We start from the raw sequence: 19725 nt of genomic DNA on the forward strand, positions 1-19725 counted from the left end.
CGACTGGAACCGGAAGAAACCCTAATACGTGGAACAGTGGCAACTACCTTGTGCCATGTACTTCTTAGTGGCTTACACAATGCAGATGTAGATGTAAATTTCGAACGACGGAGCAAAATGTCTTTTGTATTCGGCAACAGCCTTGCACGCGGAATGGCGCTGTGTATTTTGGTCGTTAATCAAGGGATCAGCAGTAATCCGTAGCGGCGATCAGTCTGCACGACAGGCGAGGCAATCAGAGCCCCGCCGGGGAGCCGTGGCCGGCGTATATAAAGGGGTGGCGCCCGCCCCCGGGGGCAGACTCTGCAGCCAGACATGGCCGGAGCTGCCGCCCCAGCCGCCGCCGCGCTCGCCGCCGTCGCCGTACTAGCCGCCGTCTCTGCCGCCTCCGCCGCCTCCAGCCACGGTGAGTCCTGCCGCGGGAACCCATGCGCGCCTTGCCGTGATAGTCCCTCCGAGGCACTGACTGAGATAATGAGGTGTCTCGAACGGAATGACAACCTCTATGCCAAACAGTATGGATTCCGGAAGCATTGATCATTTGAAACCCAAGTCCAGCTATTTTCACAAGACATCTGGAAGCCATGGATCAAGGCAGTCAGAAGATACTAGCGAAAAGCATTTTCTCAATACCACATCTACGCTTATCGTTATCGAAAGTACCATCGTCTGTGGTATCAAGCGAAATTCTACATCTATGTCTATAATCCGTAAGCCATCTTACTGTGTGCGGCGCAGGTTACTTTGTTACCACTGTCACTTCCCCCTTTCCCTGCTCCAGTCGCAAATGGTTCAAGGGAAGATCGATTGCTGGTAAGCCTCCGTGTGGACTGAATCTCTCTAATGTTATGGTCTTTTCGCGACATGTACATAGGAGGAAGCAATATATTGGTTAATTCTTCTAGGTATGTACGCTCTCTGAACATGAACAATAAACCAAATAGTGGTGCTAAACGCCTGTCTTGCAAGGTCTGCCATTGGAGTTGGCTGAACATACACGTGATGCTTTCGCAATTACTAAATGAACCTGCAACGCCGGCCGCGGTGGTCTCGCGGTTCTAGGCGCGCAGTCCGGAACCGCGCGACTGCTACGGTCGCAGGTTCGAATCCTGCCTCGGGCATGGATGTGTGTGATGTCCTTAGGTTAGTTAGGTTTAAGTAGTTCTAAGTTCTAGGGGACTGATGACCACAGCTGTTAAGTCCCATAGTGCTCAGAGCCATTTTGAACCTGCAACGAAACGTGCTTCTGTTCTTTGGATCGTCACTACTTCCTCTGTCAGTCTCTGACTAGTATGGACCCAAGACTGACGAACAATATTCAGCCCTATCAATGAATGTTCAGAATATTCTTAGTGCATAGAATAAGAACTGCACACACCAGAACCTCTCAGATTGTTTAGTTACAAATAATTAGTACCTGTATATAAACGAACAGGAGGAATACACAAAACAGCACACCTGCAACGTATTTTAGGTTAAATTGCCAGCAAGTGTAAGCGGAGAAACGACAAGGGTGCGTGAGCGAGTGACATCTACCTTTTTAGGTTCTGTGTACTCGTAATCGAACCACACGTTTTCTGCCTGCCCTTAGTCTGCAATCGTTTTTACGCTGCACCCCAAGTACAGTGGCTCAGTTAATCTTTGTGTGACCCAACACAACTCAGGAAGAGGTTCATACATCACGAAAAAAATAACATGCTGATCTCTTAAAAACACACTATATTGTTGAGGCACTATGTCCTCCGATAAGTTGGATGGGTACTAGCAACAAGAAATATGCAGATATCCAATAGTCACACACCAGAATTTCCAGAACCTCTACGACAGACGCTAATTCTTGTTGACAAGAAACACTTTTAAATTTATCACACGAGTGACTCCCGTTTAAAATCACGATACTATTTCTCCTACCACGCGGTACTTGGAAACCGAAACGCCAAGTTAGTTCTGAATGTGCTTGGTAACAAGGCGCGTGATATTCTCCTGCACCAGATCATCCACGACGATTTCATACAGCAATCGAAAAGTTCACAATAGATAATAAACATCGTCCGACTTACCGAAAACAAGGTAGATGAGGCAATGACGTCACGCAACATTCCTTAAATTACGCTGCCAATGTCTAAGTCGGTAGGTACTGCCACAATCAGAGTGCCAAGTAGGCACTACCTGTCCTATTGTTCATATTCCACATTTGTCAACATGAAGTGAACAATTCCAAAGCTTGTTGTGCCACTGAGCTGAAACTGCCATCAGCTAAAGGCCCCGTCTTTCTCCAACTCTCGACGCCTTCTGACTCAAACAATGGTCTGCTACCTCCGTTTATAACTTTACTGTCGACTATGACATCAAACGCTTCACTTTTCCTAATATTTACACTTCTGATGTTATTAAGTGCTACACTGGTTCCTCCAGTGACAGATCATTCGTAATACAGCCTGAAATAGTTTTACAAACATGCTAATTTCTTTAAAAATGTACCTTTCTTTTTCTTCTTCGTGGCTCCAGGGCTTGAGACGAGACCAGCCGCTTGTTGCACAGAAGTGTCTGCCCACGCGAACTTCGCCTTACTTTCACTTCCTTCCCTTCGTATCCATACGCCAAGACTCCAGGACCCCTCCGAGGCAGCGGTCTGGTACTTGCGGTTTACCGGGACCTCAGCGGGCCACTGCGGTACAGTGGTCGGCCAACGTTCTCTCCAGAGAATTCTGATCCTAGTACTCAATTAAAACATAAATATCTACCGAACCAAATGTTGGATTACGATGCAGTTTGCACCAATCAGTCCCAAATTAGAGAAAAAACTTTTTGTTCTGCCTTACGGCAGGTCTTGTCATGGGGGGAAGCCTCGTCAGAGAGGTCCATCGCATGAGTGTCTAGGGAAGTGATTACAGTGGTGCTTTCCCGTTGCCTTCCACTGATGATGATGAAATGATAATGAGGACAGCACAACACCCAGTCCCTGAGCTGAGAAAATCTCCGACCCAGCCGGGAATCGAGCCCGGGCCCCTTGGCGTGACAGACCGCCGCGCTGACCACTCAACTATCGGGTACAAATGGTTCAAATGGCTCTGAGCACTATGGGACTGAACATCTGAGGTCATCAGTCCCCTCGAACTTAGAACTAATTAAACCTAACTAACCTAAGGACATCACACACATCCATGCCCGAGGCAGGATTCGAACCTGCGACCGTAGCGGTCGCGCGGTTCCAGACTGAAGCGCCTAGAACCGCTCGGCCACTTCGGCCGGCCAACTATCGGGGCGGACTCGAATTAGAGAGATCACACATTAATGATATGCTCCAGTATCCTTCCTTCCCTTAGTCTGCTGCCTTGACTAAGAACTTAGTTAATGTGAAATGAGCGTGGTCAATGAGAGCACAGATCTCAGCCACGTCTTAGGCCAACAACCGTTTAGTGCTTTTTCTTACATGTCACCAGAAAGATGCGCCCTCTGCCAACCAGGTACGAATCCATCACCCCCACTTTTAAAGTGCCTACGATTATAAAAATTATAACAATAAATTATATAATACGATTTAATATCCTCGTAATTACAATAACAATTATTATTTTATTAAAATATTCTATTATCAGAGATATATAATACTATAAAATTATACATAATTATATTTTATTCTACTACATTGTATATTTATATTATTATTATTATTATTATGTCATTGTATCAGTGGTTGGTACAGCATCCGTCCAAAACATTTTAAAACTGATTTTATTTCTGGTATATCAGTGGCGTCAGCACAATAACAACATTGACTGCTTGAACTAGGAACTGTACACAACAGGTGTGCATTCGACCAGTCAGTTGCGAGCAGGCAGCTTCAGATAGTGTACGTGCATCTATAGTATGTCAATGCTGCTGGTTCATAAGCCATCATGGAGAACATCTCTAACTCAAGCGCTCAAGAGATTCTCCAGAATATCTAAAGAGAAAAGTGTGTGTAAAGTTTGTCCTGTACACCTAGACTCTGAATAAAAGCGATGACGCGTGTACGCCTGCAGTGAAGTGACTGAAATGTAATATTTAGATATTTCATTTCTAGAGAAAATAATTACGTATGACGACATTTGGTGTTATCAATACGAACCCATCACAAAACGACGAAGTGCAGAAATTCACAAGAAAGGTGAATGCTTTGACAACGTAATTGATATTTAAGTCAGTGTGACGCAGGAGTTGAACAAAATCCCAAAAAAGTAACTTTTATGACATTTTCAGATGGTTGTATGAACGTTGTGCGTGTTGTACTCAAGTGGTAGGGGGGGGGGGGAGACTACGTTAAAACTAGAAACATTAAAATCACCGTCTTTACTTTTCCTTTTTTTATGAATCTAGTCCCGAAACCTTTTGAGCTCACTACCAAGAAACGGCGTTTCAGAGGACTCTATCATTTAAAATGCAGTCGACGAAAAATTTGAGAAATACGTGAGTCATGCAGGAGATCTAAGGATTATAATAGCTACAAACTCTCACAACTTTGTCAAAATCAAAATTTGTGCAATGTAAAGTCGAAGTGCCCATTCACCATTATCAGCATGTCGCTTAGCGCTACGATTGTGAACATATATCTGCAGATTATTGTTATATGAGCGTGTAAATGAGGGGAACGCAGTCCCAGTCCGTCACTTCCGTCTTCAACCTGGAAGTCAGCCTTTCTGTCATGTTTTCTTAGTTAATATCGGGGGGACGGGGACGGAGGCGTTACTCGACGTCACGTGATTTGCGATCCTACTAGTGGATCTCGAAAATCCTCAGGAGCCGGCAGAGGCACTTGCACTTGACTGAAACGATTCCTGTTAGGGCTTAGGAATGTAGGCAAGCAAATGCGATATGTTCTGTGTTAAACATAGCTTATTATTTTCTAGAATTCACTGTCGTTGTCAAAATTCTTCAGTTTTCGTGTTACTGGATTCTTCGAGAGTTATTAGAGAAATTTTGAAATTGATAGATGTAAAATGTAGAGCCTTTTACTGAAAAGCTTAATTTGGAGGGGGAGTTCGTTACCTCCACAAACACCCGCCCCTTCTCCCTTTGAATTGGAGCCTGTTGCCATCAGCAGCGGAGGGCGAATCTTTGACAGTGCTAGCCACTCGTGCTAGCGAAACAACAGAAAAACCAATAAACGACCGTCGACAAAAGATCCTGAGACGAGGGCGAATAGGCAATATGTCAAAACAAAGGTGCTTCAGGTACTCTATCTGATCATAACTATCTGGGCACCTATTAGTGGACATTAATATAGGGTGTGTCCACTCTTTGTCTTTATAACTACTAGAGCTCTGCTGGAGATATTTGCAATGAGGTACTTGAACATCTGTGGAGGAATGGCAGCCCATTCTTTCTCAACAGCCGAAGTGATGTTGGAGGTTGAGGTCTGGAGGGAAGCTGACGTTCCAACTCATCCGAAAGCTGTTCCATTGGGTTTAGATCGGGAAACTGGCCAGGCCAGTCCTCTTCTGGAACAATATTGTCCGTGAACCATTGCCTCACATATAAGATACTGCTTTACGACAGGAAGCATTGTCATGCTGACGCAAAGAATCATGGTCTCCGAACTATTCCTCTACTGTACACAATACACAGTACTGTAAAATTTGTCCATGTCCTTCCGCATTTAGCGTTTTCTTAAGTGCAGTAGGGGTGACCACACTCTAACCACAAAAGACACCCCCATACCCTAGCGCCACCTCCTCATTATCTCAATGATGACACTTCACATGGTCGCAGGTAACGTTTTCCAGGCATTCGCATTGACTATCTATGTGAATAGGCCTTTTGGTGACAATTTCTTGTACAGTTATTACCATACGGTCAGTTTTATTGATGCGGTTGGCCTGCAACAGCGACTTGCAGTCGTTTACATCGTGCTACAACATTCCTGCTACTTATGCTTGCCAAGCTTGAAAATGGCCTATGACCGAAACTAGAGCAGTGTGCAAAATAAAAGACAGCTAAAGTTTTTCACCATGAATCTCAACCAAAGCCTTCCATCGGATTTCCACACGGATAGTGGGATAGCATGATCCAGATCACTCGTTCCCATTCATCCAGTGTCCAGTGGCGTCTCTCTAGATCGCCTCAAGCGTCACTTAGCACTGGCTCCGGAAATATATGGCTTGCAATCATTGTATCCCATTATTTTTAACCCTTCACGCACAGTCATTGTGCTATCTGGATTGCTGGTAGCACCTTGGAACTCACGAGTGATTCCTTCTGCTATTTTCATGTGACTTTGTACAGCCAGCCTACTCAATGTCCGACGGTCCCTTTTCGTCAGCACATGAGATCTTCAGGGTTCCGGTGTAACTGGTTGCTCCTTCATGTTTCCATTTCACCATCACATCACCAACAGTCGACTCGGGGCATCTTTACAAGATCTGTAGTGTCTCTGATGGATCTGTCATTCAGGTCACATCCAGTGACTAGTCCATGACTGAGCCGCGCGGAGTGGCCGCGCGGTTAGAGGCATAATGTCAAGGATTGCTCAGCTTCTCTCGCCGGAGGTTCGAGTCCTTCCTCAGGCTTGGGTGTGTCTGTTGTTCTTAGCATAAGCTATTTTAATTTACTTTAAGTAGCGTGTAAGTATAGGGACCGATGACCTCAGCAGTTTGGTTCCTTTGGAATTCACGCACACCTGAACTTTTTTCTTTTTTTTTTTTTTTTTTTAATATGCTGATCTTCCCATTCTCAACTGACAACACGTGCCATCGGTAGTTGGGAGGTCAGCGGATTCCTAACCAGAGAGGCCAGGAGGTAAATTTTCTCCAACTGGAAACTTAGTGTTGTGTGGTCTTTATCTTCGTACTGTCTTAACTGACAGGAAAATCGCCTGCATTGCGTCATAGGAGAAGTCTAAGTCTCTGTAACTTCGTTCTGGAACACGGCGCGGTCCCGATGAATGTTCTGAATTGTCGAAACACACTGTCGTCCATTCCACTATTGAGATGGTGTTAGGGCACGTCCCAAAAGCCAATTTTAAACATAAAAAGTAAAAAAGTAACACAGTTCTCGCCACATCCTTTTATACTGGCGGGTCCAACTCTTGTGACACTTAATGGTCAATTCCACGTTATATATTTTTGATTAGATACTATATGTTTCATTAAAACGTATTCTTTCTTATTTTCTTAGTTTCATCTGAGTACTTCATGTGGTGCTTCTGCGAATACTTTCGGTGGTGTTACCTAATGGCGGAAAAACCTGTGATCAAATCGATATAATGTTCTCAGGAACGACGGACAGTGGACGTCCCCGCATGGCGTGGGACTGGCTGCAGGCTTCGCCGCGCATGCACCGTGATGTCCTGGGAGACATGATGCTGGCGCACGTCATCGAACACCCTTGGATTATATTTCCCCTCGCAGGTACGTACCCACCACCTCAACGTACCACGTGTAACTCCTTACGTGAGAAAACTACATCCTATCAGATAAGTGACAAAACTGCTACAGAAAAATATAAAAACTAAACACTTCTGCAAATTAATTGTATCAGGAGACATTTCATCACATGTAACCTGTAAAAAAAAGAATTAATCTTCAAGTGACCCATTCAAAGTGCTGCAATGTATTGCTTGTTGGACTGCTTGTGCTCCTGTTTAGATCTTCTTCTCGTTTTTCTTCTTCTCCTACTGCTTCTTCCTCTCACAGAACTTTGTCAAAAGCATTTGACTACGCAAATCACAATATCCTCTTAAGAAAACTAAAATATTACAGTGTAGCAGAAAATGTTGCAAAATGGTTCAGATCCTATACCTCTGACAGGAATCGACGGTGATAATAGAGAACAGACGTGTATTAAGCTATCAGGCATCATCAAACGACGAACTAACTACAAGGTTCGACCTTAGGGTCCTTATTTTTTCTCGTATGTCAGTGACCTTCCATTAGTAGCGTTACCAGATGTCAAGTTTGTTTTATTTGCGCATGACACAAACATTGCAATAAATAGCAAATCAAATTTTAGACAGAATGGTTAATGAATTTTTCATGCACCTTAATAAATGCTTCATAGCCAATTCTTTGCCACTAAACTTTGAAAAAACACACTATATGAAGTTTAAAACTAGTAACAGGTTTCGCAGCAGTTTCGCAGCAGCATATGCCTAAAATTTGGTGACAAGTAGACAGAAAAAGTTGAAAGTGTCGAATTCTTGGTAGCTTGATAATAAATTCAACTGGGAGTAGCATAGGACAGCCCTGCTGGATTGCCTAAACAAATCTCTATTTGCAATGTGAATTTTGCTAAATATATGTGATATAAAAATAAAATAGCTAGCATACAATGCTTAGTTTCATTCTATTACGTCGTATGGGATTATTGTTTGGGATATCTCATAAAACCGAGCTCAACTTTTCTGAGTCCAAAAACATGTAATAAGAATTATTTGCGGTGTAAAATCAAGAACATCCTGGAGAGGTTTATTAAGGAACTAGGGATATTAACATTGCTTCTCAATATATTTATTCGTTAATGAAATTTGTCATTAAAAACATGTGGTGTTGGAGGTATAAGTGCAGATATTTGTATTGGGATTGATGAAAATGTATTGAATAACATTACATCAGTTTTTATTTCATTTGCAGACTAATAAATTATGGCTATTACGAATAGTATGTTTTTAGGTTGGTTAGTACCTCCAAGTAAATGTGGCACAAGCAAGCCATTAATTTTAATTTTTCCCTGGGCAGTAGGTCAGTTAAAGTGTGGACACATGGATGCAAAACGGATTGTCTATACTGACAGGCATAATTCACTTCCCGGTGCAGTTAAAAACATGCTGAAAACATCACGTAGTAAATTATGTGTTGTGTTTGAGGGAAAACTGTTATATGCAGAGAGAAAACAACTAACTCACGGAACTGAGGACACATTAAGGTACCTATGTCCTTGACACCCTGTGTATCTGCTTCCCAAACCACCAGCTCAGTTCATCGAATCAGTACTAAAACCAAGAACAATCTTCACAAAGGTTTAAAGTCACTTACTTTGGCCCAAAACAGGAAGATACATTTTCAGTAACTTCCCATCGACTACAGAAAAGTTAACTACTAATAAAATTCAGTGTAAGAGGAACTTAAAGGATTTACTTGTGGCCAACTCCTCCTACTCCACTGATGAATTTCTCACCATAATCGACTGACATGTATATGTTACTAATAATATTAAATCAAAGTGAGTGTTATATACAATTTGACTTGTGTAAAAATTCATAGCAGTAATGTGATCCTTGTAAATAAAAGTTGTAAAAAGGTTTTTCTGTTTAATGATGCATGTCTACAGTTTCATCACAATTATCATATGCACCTAAGCGTGTTGAACAGTTAACATGTTTTGTGACAAATTTTTATTACCCTTCAAATGAAAATGCGTGTAAGATTTTTTCTTTTATTCCGCATCCATGAGTACCACTTCACCTGAGATTTATGGAAGATACATTAATATAACTGTTTTTCTTTGTAAATATTTATTGTGTATTTTTGCTTGTTCACATATTTTACATCCTGGAGGACCTCCTCACTAAGGATCTATTGAAACGAAAAGTACACCTAATCTAATTTCCAAATGGCCGAAGTTACATACAATCTTCCACTATCATCGGATTCCAGTAAGGTGAAGGGAGATATCCGCACGCCGAAACGAAATTGTATTTGCATCAGTTAACTGTGACACTAACCGGTTTTACAACATATGGCCCGAACGATCACATCCATATTTAATTTCTGTTCTCCCACTGTTAGGCCTGTAATTCCAAACCTAGCGAGGTGAGATTATTTACGGCACTGGAAGGGGCTGGCCTCACATTCCTGTCCAGGTACCCATATTCGGATTTTCCGTTTATTGGTAAGAAAGAACGGCTTCGTATAGGTAACGGATGTGCTAAGGAGCTTCGAGCGCTGTGTGTACAAGACTTCCCTATACAGAATGCAGCAGCTTGCAATAGACGTGGCATTGCCATTACCGTTCCCGATTGCTTAATAACATTTCACCAAAAATGATGTATAAACTGCGTGAAATTTCAGCACATTCAGAGCAAACCTAAGTGAAAGTACTACAAGATGACAATATCTACAGTAAATTCCAATGCTCCGAAGTCATCTTCCACTTGATTCAGTCATAAGTAATTGAACTTCGAAGCTGTAAAATAAAATATGTTACCCTTATTCAGACTCTAGAGTACGTAGTAGTTTAATTAGCTCAAAACCCCGCTCACGAAAAGAAATCATCGGAAGAGTCATGCTCTCCTTGTTGTGTCATATGACGTAGGAACACTACCCCAGGGCGTCAGCCGAACAGACACACCCCTGAAAGCGCGCCAAGGACTGGAGGTGATTACGGCAGTAGACGTCGACAAAGTAAAGGCGACGTAAGTGGTACTGAATTAGGTGAATAAAGAGTGATACAGTTGACGGTGTTAAGACAGGATAATAAGGGTAAAAGACAGTGCTGAATATAACCATGTTTTCTTATCTGACTGCGTTTACTGTTGCAATATCACTTCAAGGAAAGTGAGAGAATGGATTTAATTCTGACAGAGTGCTACATAGCGTGCACGCATTGTGGAAGAGATAATACCAGTGTAGCACAACAGCTGGTGTATCAGTTGAAACAATAAGCTATAATGTAAAAAGAACAAGTGTAGATCTCTCTTATTTAACTGAGTCATTTGACTACAAGATATCGCAAGAAACAACCGACCCAACACAACGCAGCGTGACCACACCAAAAGGTAACAAAGAGCTGAATAACACTGCATGTGTGTAAAACTTTTCGACAGACGAAGAAGACGATGGAGAAATGTTACTGATTTACATACCGCAGCGTGTTGAATAACTCTCCTTGAAGTGAGATTCAAATCGCAGAGTGGTATAACTTTCCTTGAAGTGATATTGCAACAGTAAACGCAGTCAGATAAGAAAACATGATTATACGCATAAATTCTGTCGCACAAACAGTAAAATTCAACAGGCAGTTGTAGAGACATTCTTGTTAACATGTGCCAGTGTCAGATGGCAAGCAGCTATACGTAATTGTTAATCAATACATTCTCAAACAGTGATATAACTGTTGTCGTCGTAACGACAAACAGTAGCTACATTATAGGGGAGATTGTTTTCATTTGCAAGTAGACGTATTCCATGGTAAAAGGCTTTCATCTGTTTCAAGGTACAAGATGGTGCACGAACGAACCAGTGTTGCTTAACTGTCAACATGCAGTGTTGGTTCAGTTTTCTCCGTATTTAAGACCACCCTTCTGTTCAATGGAACACCCTCCATCCCCACCCCGGAAGAACAGTGTCATAAATTAATTTTGCTAATTAATGAACAATTATGAGTTGCTCCACGATGTGCATTGTAACATGCTTGACTACTCCGTAGCATGCTGCCCACAGAGTGGTCTAGATGAAGTTTCTCGAGCCTATCCTACTCTTTCACAGCGGTCGTCTTGAGGTCACCCAATGTGTGAGGAGGGTTTCTGTGACGACGCATTGTGAGTTTCAAATAGCCCCAAGCGTGCTCAGTCGGGTTCACTTCAGCTCATACCGCATGCTATCGTAGGCCATCCCATTTGGTATATTTCTGGCGTTTCGAGGAAGGTGCTCATGAGTTGGGCGTAATGTTCTCGTAGAATTATCCTCTTCAAAGATTAACCAATGGCTGATATATGCTGTGTAGTGCTAGACAATAGTTTGGAGGATCCTGCCCCAATATCCTGCCCCAATACTGCAGAGCCGTCAAATTATTCTAATGAAACGGAAAGGTAGACAAGTATCCAGGCAATTAAATGGAGTTTTAAGGAGCCCACATATCAGATCAGAAACGAAGACCAGAATGCTTAATTTCAGAAAGTGTAGCAACGTATGGAACAGAAACAGTTATTTAAATAAAATAAATTTTCAATTAGCAGTTTTCTAAATCGGACTAAAAAATACAAAACAGTTTCTCCTAGCCCTATACAGATTCCGAACCCTGTACAGGTATTTCTGAAAATTTGTGATTGTGAATTTTTAATAGCTACGAAAATACTTGCAAAATTTATAACAAAAATCTAGGGGCACGAGCAACAGATTATGAACAGGATGTGAACTGTTCATGCACTAGTCCCACGTTTTTCGCTTTAAATCTTATAAGTATTTTCGTGGCTATTAAACATTCACACTCACAAATTTTCAGAAATATCTGTTTGGGCTAGGAATCTGTATGGGCCTATGAAAAATTGTTTTACACTTCTTACTTCGATTTAAAACGTGTTATATTGAAAATTTATTTTTATTTAAATATTTTTTTCTGGTTTTTAGTCTTATGCGTGTGAAATTTCTTAAAGGATTTTAAACATATTGATGAGATTATGAAAGAGACTTACGTGTAATTTCATGTTGATTTTAGTGTCTTTTCACCTTTCGATATATGAAATAGTAAAATATTACACCTGCCTACTAATAATATATCAATCTGTTTAATTGTTACTTTCTTGAAACGGAAGATAAAGAAGCTAGCAAAATTAATTTTACATGATTTTTTACAATATTTTTATTTCAATACTAGTTTTATACTTGCATTTTTACCGTTGCATGTTATATCACATACACTGCACACATCTCTTCCCCCCCTCTCTCTATACCACTAATCATCCCCATCTCTTTGTCCACCTCATCCTTCCCCCTCCCTCAGTCCATTTCCTCTCTGCCACACTCTGCCCATCTCCGGCTCCCTCTCTCTGTCCATCGCCTCCTTCCCCTCTCTCCTTCTCTCTACATCACCTCCTCCCTCCATCCCTTTGACAATATCCCAGCCCTCCTCTCTGTCCATCTCCTCCCTCGTCCACCCCCCCCCCCCTCTCTCTCTCTCTCTCTCTCTCTCTCTCTCTCTCTCTCCAACTCTCTCCAATCCCTTCTGCCCCCCTCTGTTCCATTTTCTCCTACCCCTTATCTCTTCCATCTATTCCTCCCCCCATGTCTTTGTCCATCTTTCCCTACTCCCTCCCTCTGTCTTTGTCCTCCACTGTCCTCTTGCTCATCCATCCCATCCTCACCCCTCTTTCTGGACAGCTTCTCCTCTTCCCTCTCTGTCTGTCCATCTCCTCCTAGCCCTCCCTCTTTGTCCATCTTCCTCTCCCACCTCTATCTGCCAATCTCCTCCTCTGTTTCTCTCCATCTCATCCTCCCCCCTCCCACCATCCATCTGTCCTCACCCATCTCCCTGCTCAGCTGGCCGCAAGTATACCCCCTGAAACGCACTCCGATACTACCCACAATACACACCAGTCTTGCAAGATAGCCTAATATCAGAAGATACCAACCGTTTCCACCTCATTCACGTCCCTGCCGAACCGGCCAACAAGAAAGCGATTTAATATTGCATTTTTACCTACTACTGAGATGTTTGAAATGTCAGACCTCTAGCTCATCAGGAAATTATATTAAAATCAAATGCAAAATTTACACTGAACAGACAGACAGGAAAGATACTTAATAAAAACGTCAAACAGGAAAACAAATGAACGAATTATTCTCAATGTAGATGGGATTTCGGAGGTTTTGCTATAAGTTGACACTTCGAGATAAAATTAAAAAATACACAAGAATGAAACTTGGCACAACTGTAATGGATACAATCGAAACAAAACAATTGATGTGGTATGGGCATGTATGCAGTTTGTTAAGGATTGATGACCTAAGAAGATGAAGAAATGTCAATGAAATTCTTGTCCTTCCTCAGTAAGGCCACTTGCAATAGTGGTCGAAACGTCGGACGGTTTACATATTGACGTTGCGGTCATAGATCCAGAAGAATTTTATTGACTGTGACTACAGCCGCGGAAGACTGCTCTTACAAGATGGAATGCACTAAAACTGATAGAAGAAGAAGACGAGGACGCTCTTAAACAGAGCGGGAAGGAGGAGCCCGAAGAGCTATGTTAGAGAGAGACATGTGCTTGTGGAAGTTTGGTAAGACACTTTGGAAGGTAGGTTGCGAGAAATAACTATAATGTTGATTTATATTGCAATTAAGAAAAAAAGAAAAGCTGTTATGACGTCATGGTAAACTGAATTCTTCCCCGGTGTATGTAGTTGCTCTTTATCGTGACTGCCTTACCATGTGTAGCACTGCATTGTTCCTTTTATCTGTCACAGTGCTCCATTACATTTAACGTAATTTTTCGGCCAGTACTGTGGATTACAGTCGAGGAAATTGACAGCGAATTGCAGGAAGGACCAGATACTTCCTCGTGGTCCACTTTTGTGAATAATATTAGTGAGTATCAATACACCGCACTCTGGAATGAACACTGCCGCACACAATGGTTACTGCAATGCTATATTGCTTGGATGCACGATATTGTTTCATAGGAAAGGTTAGCAATGAGCAGAAACAATTTGAACCCGCTCAAAGTCACTCGACTCTCACACAACCCTTTGCTCCCAGAAAAGTGTCATATTATTATTTGACAAAGCGTAGCGTAAACCCCCGAACTAACTCGTACACGTTAACAGATACAGCGACGTTTCACTACCAAGTAGTGTACGTTGTAGCCCCGCATTGGAAGCACCGAAAATGATCACGAAAATGCCTTCACAGGCAGTCACAGCGGCTTGCTGTTAACATTACTTTTATTGGAGGTTAGAAGTGGTAGGGAGTGGCTATGTTGACGAAAACGATAACTGAATGCGTAAGCAAAATGTTAAAGTTGAGCAAGTAAGTGATGTGCAAATTATGGCAGGAGGCACATGTTGATGAGCGGAGTGAATTTCAAGTATCTGCCACAAAGAAGATTTAGCAAAGTACACACACTAAATATCCCATACACAATATCAATAAATGTGTCATTAAGCATCAACTGCTTCGAGGTTAGGAAAAAGACAACGATGTACCAACTTTGCGAAAAGTTCACATATTTTATTAGACAAAACTCGGCTTCAAGGCTAGCAAGAAAATTCTGACGAGGAAAGTGTGTGTCCGCGATCGCTCATAACAACATGAAAATGTGCTTAGAGTACAAGTTGCTCATCGCAGAAACAACGGTACGAGCAATTCGCAGTCAGAACTGAGAGTCTCAGCACAAGAGACATTTGAATGATGAGCTATTCAAAGTCTAAGAGAGGAACTTTGGTACCATGAAGAAGCAAAATATCGATATAATACGACCAAAAGCACACATATTTCAATGTAGTGACTCCTTGTTATGTATTCCTCTGCTTAAAATAATTGCGCTGTCTGAAAAACAAACCTTTTCTAATGACCTGATAGCGTAGCACAGCTATTCAGTCTTGAAAGTGCAGGTACGGGTTCTCAACGAAATGGCTAAAGCAAAGTGAAACAGAACAGTATGTACATATGACTAAAACCACTTTTTCACATTCAGCATCATTTCTGTTAATTCCCCTTTAGAACACGTGGCGGGCCAGCTCGGACTTTAACTCCTTCCCAGAACCAGCAATCGGGATATCAAGGACCAGTTACAACAGCTGTGGTCCATCTAGCATCAGGAAAGGATACAATGGCTTTATGGGAAGCTTCTCACGCCGCCATGGCATATTGATGATTGGGCTCATACTGCCAATTCCTTTGTAAATTTCTCTTGATATTGTAATCACTGAAATAACATTTGATACCGTCTCAACCTGCAGAGTTTCATTTCGTTATCTCCTCCACTTCTAGATGCATCACTTCTTTTTTGGTTGGCAGTGTGCACTCAGAGATAAAGAAATCGACAAACCATTAAGGAATTATCCGAATGGGACAGAAATAGTTAGATTTGATGTACCAGTACAGACAAGTAAATAACTGCAGTTTCAGAAAAATTGGATGATTTATTCAAGAGAAAGAGTTCTACAAATTGAGCAAGTTAATGACGTGTTTGCCCACCTCTGTCCGTTATGCAAGCAGTTATTCGGCTTGGCATTGATTGATAGAGTTGTTCTATGTCCTCCTAAGGGATACCGTGCCAAATTCTGAGCAATTGGTGCATTAAATCGTCAGAATCTCGAGCTCGACCGAGGAAGGGTTTAGCAACCACGAAGACGAACAGTAGAGACACTCGCAGTGTGTGGGCATTATCTCGCTGAAATGTAAAGCCAGGATGACTTGCCATGAAGAGGAATAAAACGGGATATAGAATATCGTCGACGTGCCGCTGCGCTGTAAGGGTGCCCCGAACGACAACGGAAAGAGTCCTGCTGTGAAAAGAAATGGCTCCCCACACCATCACTTCTGGTTGTCGCGCCGTTGGCAGGCGTCACTCAGGTTGCTAACCCACCACTGTCCGGGGCCTCTCCAGGCACGTCTTCGGACCGGAATCTCATTTACTGGAGTATAATTGTCTTCAGTGATGATTTTCACTTCTAAATGAGCGACCATGAGCAGCAAAGACTTATCTGAAGATGACCCGGACAGTGGTAGGATAGCAACATCACTGTCGCCCACCATATGGCACGACAACCAGCAGTAATAATGTGGCGTGTTATTTCATTTCATAACAGAACCCCTTTGGTTGCCATTCGCGACAGCCTTACAGCACAGCGGTACGTTGACGACATTCTACGCCCTATTTTGTTGTTCTTCGTGACAAGCCATCCTGGGCTTATATTTCAGCAAGGTAGTGCCCACTCTCACACGTCAACTGTTTCAGCTACTTGTTTCCGTGCTTGCCGAACTCTTCCTTGGCGAGCAAAACTGACTGGTCTCCCCTCAGTTGAGAACGTTTGGAGCATTATGGGCAGGACTCTCCAACCACCTCGTGATGCTGACAATCTAACGCGTCAATTGCACAGAATTTGGCAAATTATCCCTAGGGAGAAGATTCAACAACTCTGTCAATCAGTGCCAAGGCGAATAACTGCTTGTAAAGATAGATTAACGCGTTATTGACTTGCTCAATATGTGAAGCGCTTTCTCATGAATAAATCATCCAGTTTTTCGGAAACTGTAATCATTTGTCTGTACACGTACATCACATCTACCGATTTCCGCTCCACTCGGATAGTTTAAAAAAAAAAGTATGTACGAGGTTTGGAACTTTAATAGCGGCAACTATTTATTTACAGTTCGTACGAGATAGATACTTGTTTCAAAGTTTTACTGACCTTCAAAGTAGTTACCAACATTGTGTATAACCCGTCGCCAGCTATGTGGAAATCGTATGATACTCTTAGCAGTGCCAGTTGTGTTGAAAGTTCGAGCGGCGCGGTTTATTGCCCGATGAATTTGTAGCAGTTCTGAAGCAATGGCGTGAAGTGTTTCCTTCAGTTTAGAAATCGAGTTGAACTCACGAGGGCTTAAGTCAGGGGAGTGCAGTAGGTGGTATAGCACTTATCAGCCCCAACAGTCAAACAAATCAGTAATAAAGAAACTTCGTGGCAGATTAAAACTGTGTGCCGGACCGAGACTCGAACTCGGGACCTTTGCCTTTCACGGGCAAGTGCTCTACGAACTGAGCTACCGAAGCACGACTCACGTCCCGTACTCACAGCTTTACTTCTGCCAGTAACTCGTCTCCTACCTTCCAAACTTTACAGAAGCTCTCCTGCGAACCTTGCAGAACTAGTTTGGAAGGTAGGAGACGAGGTACTGGCAGAAGTAAAGCTGTGAGGACGGGACATGAGTCGTGCTTGAGTAGCTCAGTTGGTGGAGCACTTGCCCGCGAAAGGCAAAGGTCCCGAGTTCGAGTCTCGGTCAGGCACACAGTTTTAATATGCCAGGAAGTTTCATATCAGCGCACACTCCGCTGCAGAGTGAAAATCTCATTCATCTGAGCACGATGGGACTTAACTTCTAAGGTCATCAGTCCCCTAGAACTTAGAACTACTTAAACCTAACTAACCTAAGGACATCACACACATCCATGCCCGAGGCAGGATTCGAACCTGCGACCGTAGCGGTCGCGCGGTTCCAGACTGTAGGGCCCAGAACCGATCGGCCACCGTGGGTGGCCTCATTCTGAAATCAGTAATAGCTTGCACTGTACGTGCTTGAGCATTGCCCTGCAAAATGATGGCCAGGTCCTGCAGAAAGTGTCGTCACTTCTGTCTCTAAGCTGATCGTAGGTTGTGTTCCAAAAATGAACAGAACCCTCGTATATGTAAACAAATGGAGCCCTTCCTCTAGAAGAGACTGTCTTTTTGCCTTTTATTCCCAGTTGCATCCTACAATTCCACGCGGCCCTTCTCTGTGGGATCACTCTCTAAAGGCGCTGTGTGTGTCCGGTTACAGCAGTGGGCTCGGCGCCAGTGGGGGCCGCGCAGCCCCCCGCGTCGCGGCGCCAGAGCATGCCCACGTTCACGCCGCGGCTGGGCCGCGAATCCGCGGGCGACGACCTGGCCGAAGAGGAGGCGGAGGGCGACGGCGACGCAGACGGCGGGCACGGCCAGGGCCAGCTGCAGCTGGCGCCGCCCTTCTGGCCGCGCCCCGGCCGCCACTCGCCGCCCCTGCCGCTCACCCCCAGGCTGGGCAGGGCCGCCCACCACACCAACCCGGCCGCTTCCGGCGAGCCCACCAGCGCATAGCTCCTAGCAGCCCAGCCACTCATGTAGTCACACAATAAAACAGACCGTTGAGCACATTCTTTCGACTTTAATTTCGACCCTCCCTCTGTCTCTAGGACACAGGCCAGCAAAATGTAATTTTGATTAAGAAAGGTTCCTTGGCTTACAGCCCGTAGTAAGGGACCTCTCTTTAACCCTCAAATGGACAACCGGCGGATCCACTCCGCAATTGGTTTCAATCCAACCCGTAGAAGAACCTCTGGTAGCTATTTCTTACTGTCGAAACTTACTGGCAGATTAAAACTGTGTGCCGAGACTCGAAATCGGGACCTCTGCCTTTCGCGGGAGAGTTCTCTACCGGCAGAACCACCTAAGCACGACTGACGACCCCTCCTCACAGCTTTATTGTCTTCGCAGGAGAACGTCTGTGAAGTTTGGTGGTAGGAGACGAGATACTGTCGGAAGTAAAATTGTGACGATGGGTCATCAGTCGTGCTTGTATAGCTCAGCTTGTAGATTATTTGCCTGCTTAAGATAAAGGTCCCAAGTTCGAGTCTCGGTCTGGCATACACTTTTAATCTGCCAGGTATTGTATTGTATGTTAAACGGGGACCTAGAAACTACGGAGAGGCTCCGTTCCCGCCGCAGCCGCAGTGGTCCACAACCCCATGACCACTCCACCCCTCCTCCGCCCCACACCGGACCCAGGGTAATTGTGCGGTTCGGCCCCCGGCGGACCCCCCAGGGAACGTCTCACATCAGATGAGTGTAACCCCTATGTTTGCGTGGTAGAGTAATGGTGGTGTACGCGTACGTGGAGAACTTGTTCGCGCAGCAATCGCCGACATAGTGTAACTGAGGCGGAATAAGGGGAACCAGCCCGCATTCGCCGAGGCAGATGGAAAACCGCCTAAAAACCATCCACAGACCGGCCGGTTCACCGGACCTCGACACAAATTCGCCGGGCGGATTCGTGCCGGGGACCAGGCGCTCCTTCCCGCCCGGAAAGCCGTGCGTTAGACCGCAAGGCCAACCGGGCGGGCAATCTGCCAGGTAGTTTCATAACATCGCAATTTGAAGATACCTAGCATCCCATCTTCAGATATTTACAGTTACTTACAATGATTACGTTTATTTACATGTTGTGAAAATTGTTTATTTACTTACGTCATTGCAAAATTTTACAACATATGTTTTTAGACAGCTATTGCAAAACGTC

The 19725-nt window shown here is 43.7% G+C and overlaps 1 protein-coding gene across 1 annotated transcript; it reads left to right on the plus strand.

The window, feature by feature from the left end:
- The first annotated feature begins 315 nt into the window (after positions 1 to 315).
- On the plus strand, positions 316 to 18527 carry LOC124709007. Its single transcript, XM_047240640.1, has 4 exons — positions 316 to 406; positions 7254 to 7388; positions 18235 to 18353; positions 18399 to 18527. The coding sequence occupies exons 1-4, from the start codon at positions 316 to 318 to the stop codon at positions 18525 to 18527; spliced, it is 474 nt and encodes a 157-aa protein (XP_047096596.1).
- Positions 18528 to 19725: the final 1198 nt, after the last annotated feature.

Source organism: Schistocerca piceifrons, chromosome 7, assembly GCF_021461385.2.
Source record: "Schistocerca piceifrons isolate TAMUIC-IGC-003096 chromosome 7, iqSchPice1.1, whole genome shotgun sequence".
Taxonomy (NCBI): Eukaryota; Metazoa; Arthropoda; class Insecta; order Orthoptera; family Acrididae; genus Schistocerca; species Schistocerca piceifrons.

Bases quoted from the DNA above. Each gene is read 5' to 3' on its own strand.
- LOC124709007 (XM_047240640.1), top strand. From the start codon at position 316: ATGGCCGGAGCTGCCGCCCCAGCCGCCGCCGCGCTCGCCGCCGTCGCC. The intron at 7,389-18,234 runs GTACGTACCCAC...GTCCGGTTACAG, and splicing joins GATTATATTTCCCCTCGCAG to CAGTGGGCTCGGCGCCAGTG. The intron at 18,354-18,398 runs GCGGAGGGCGAC...GGCCAGGGCCAG, and splicing joins ACGACCTGGCCGAAGAGGAG to CTGCAGCTGGCGCCGCCCTT.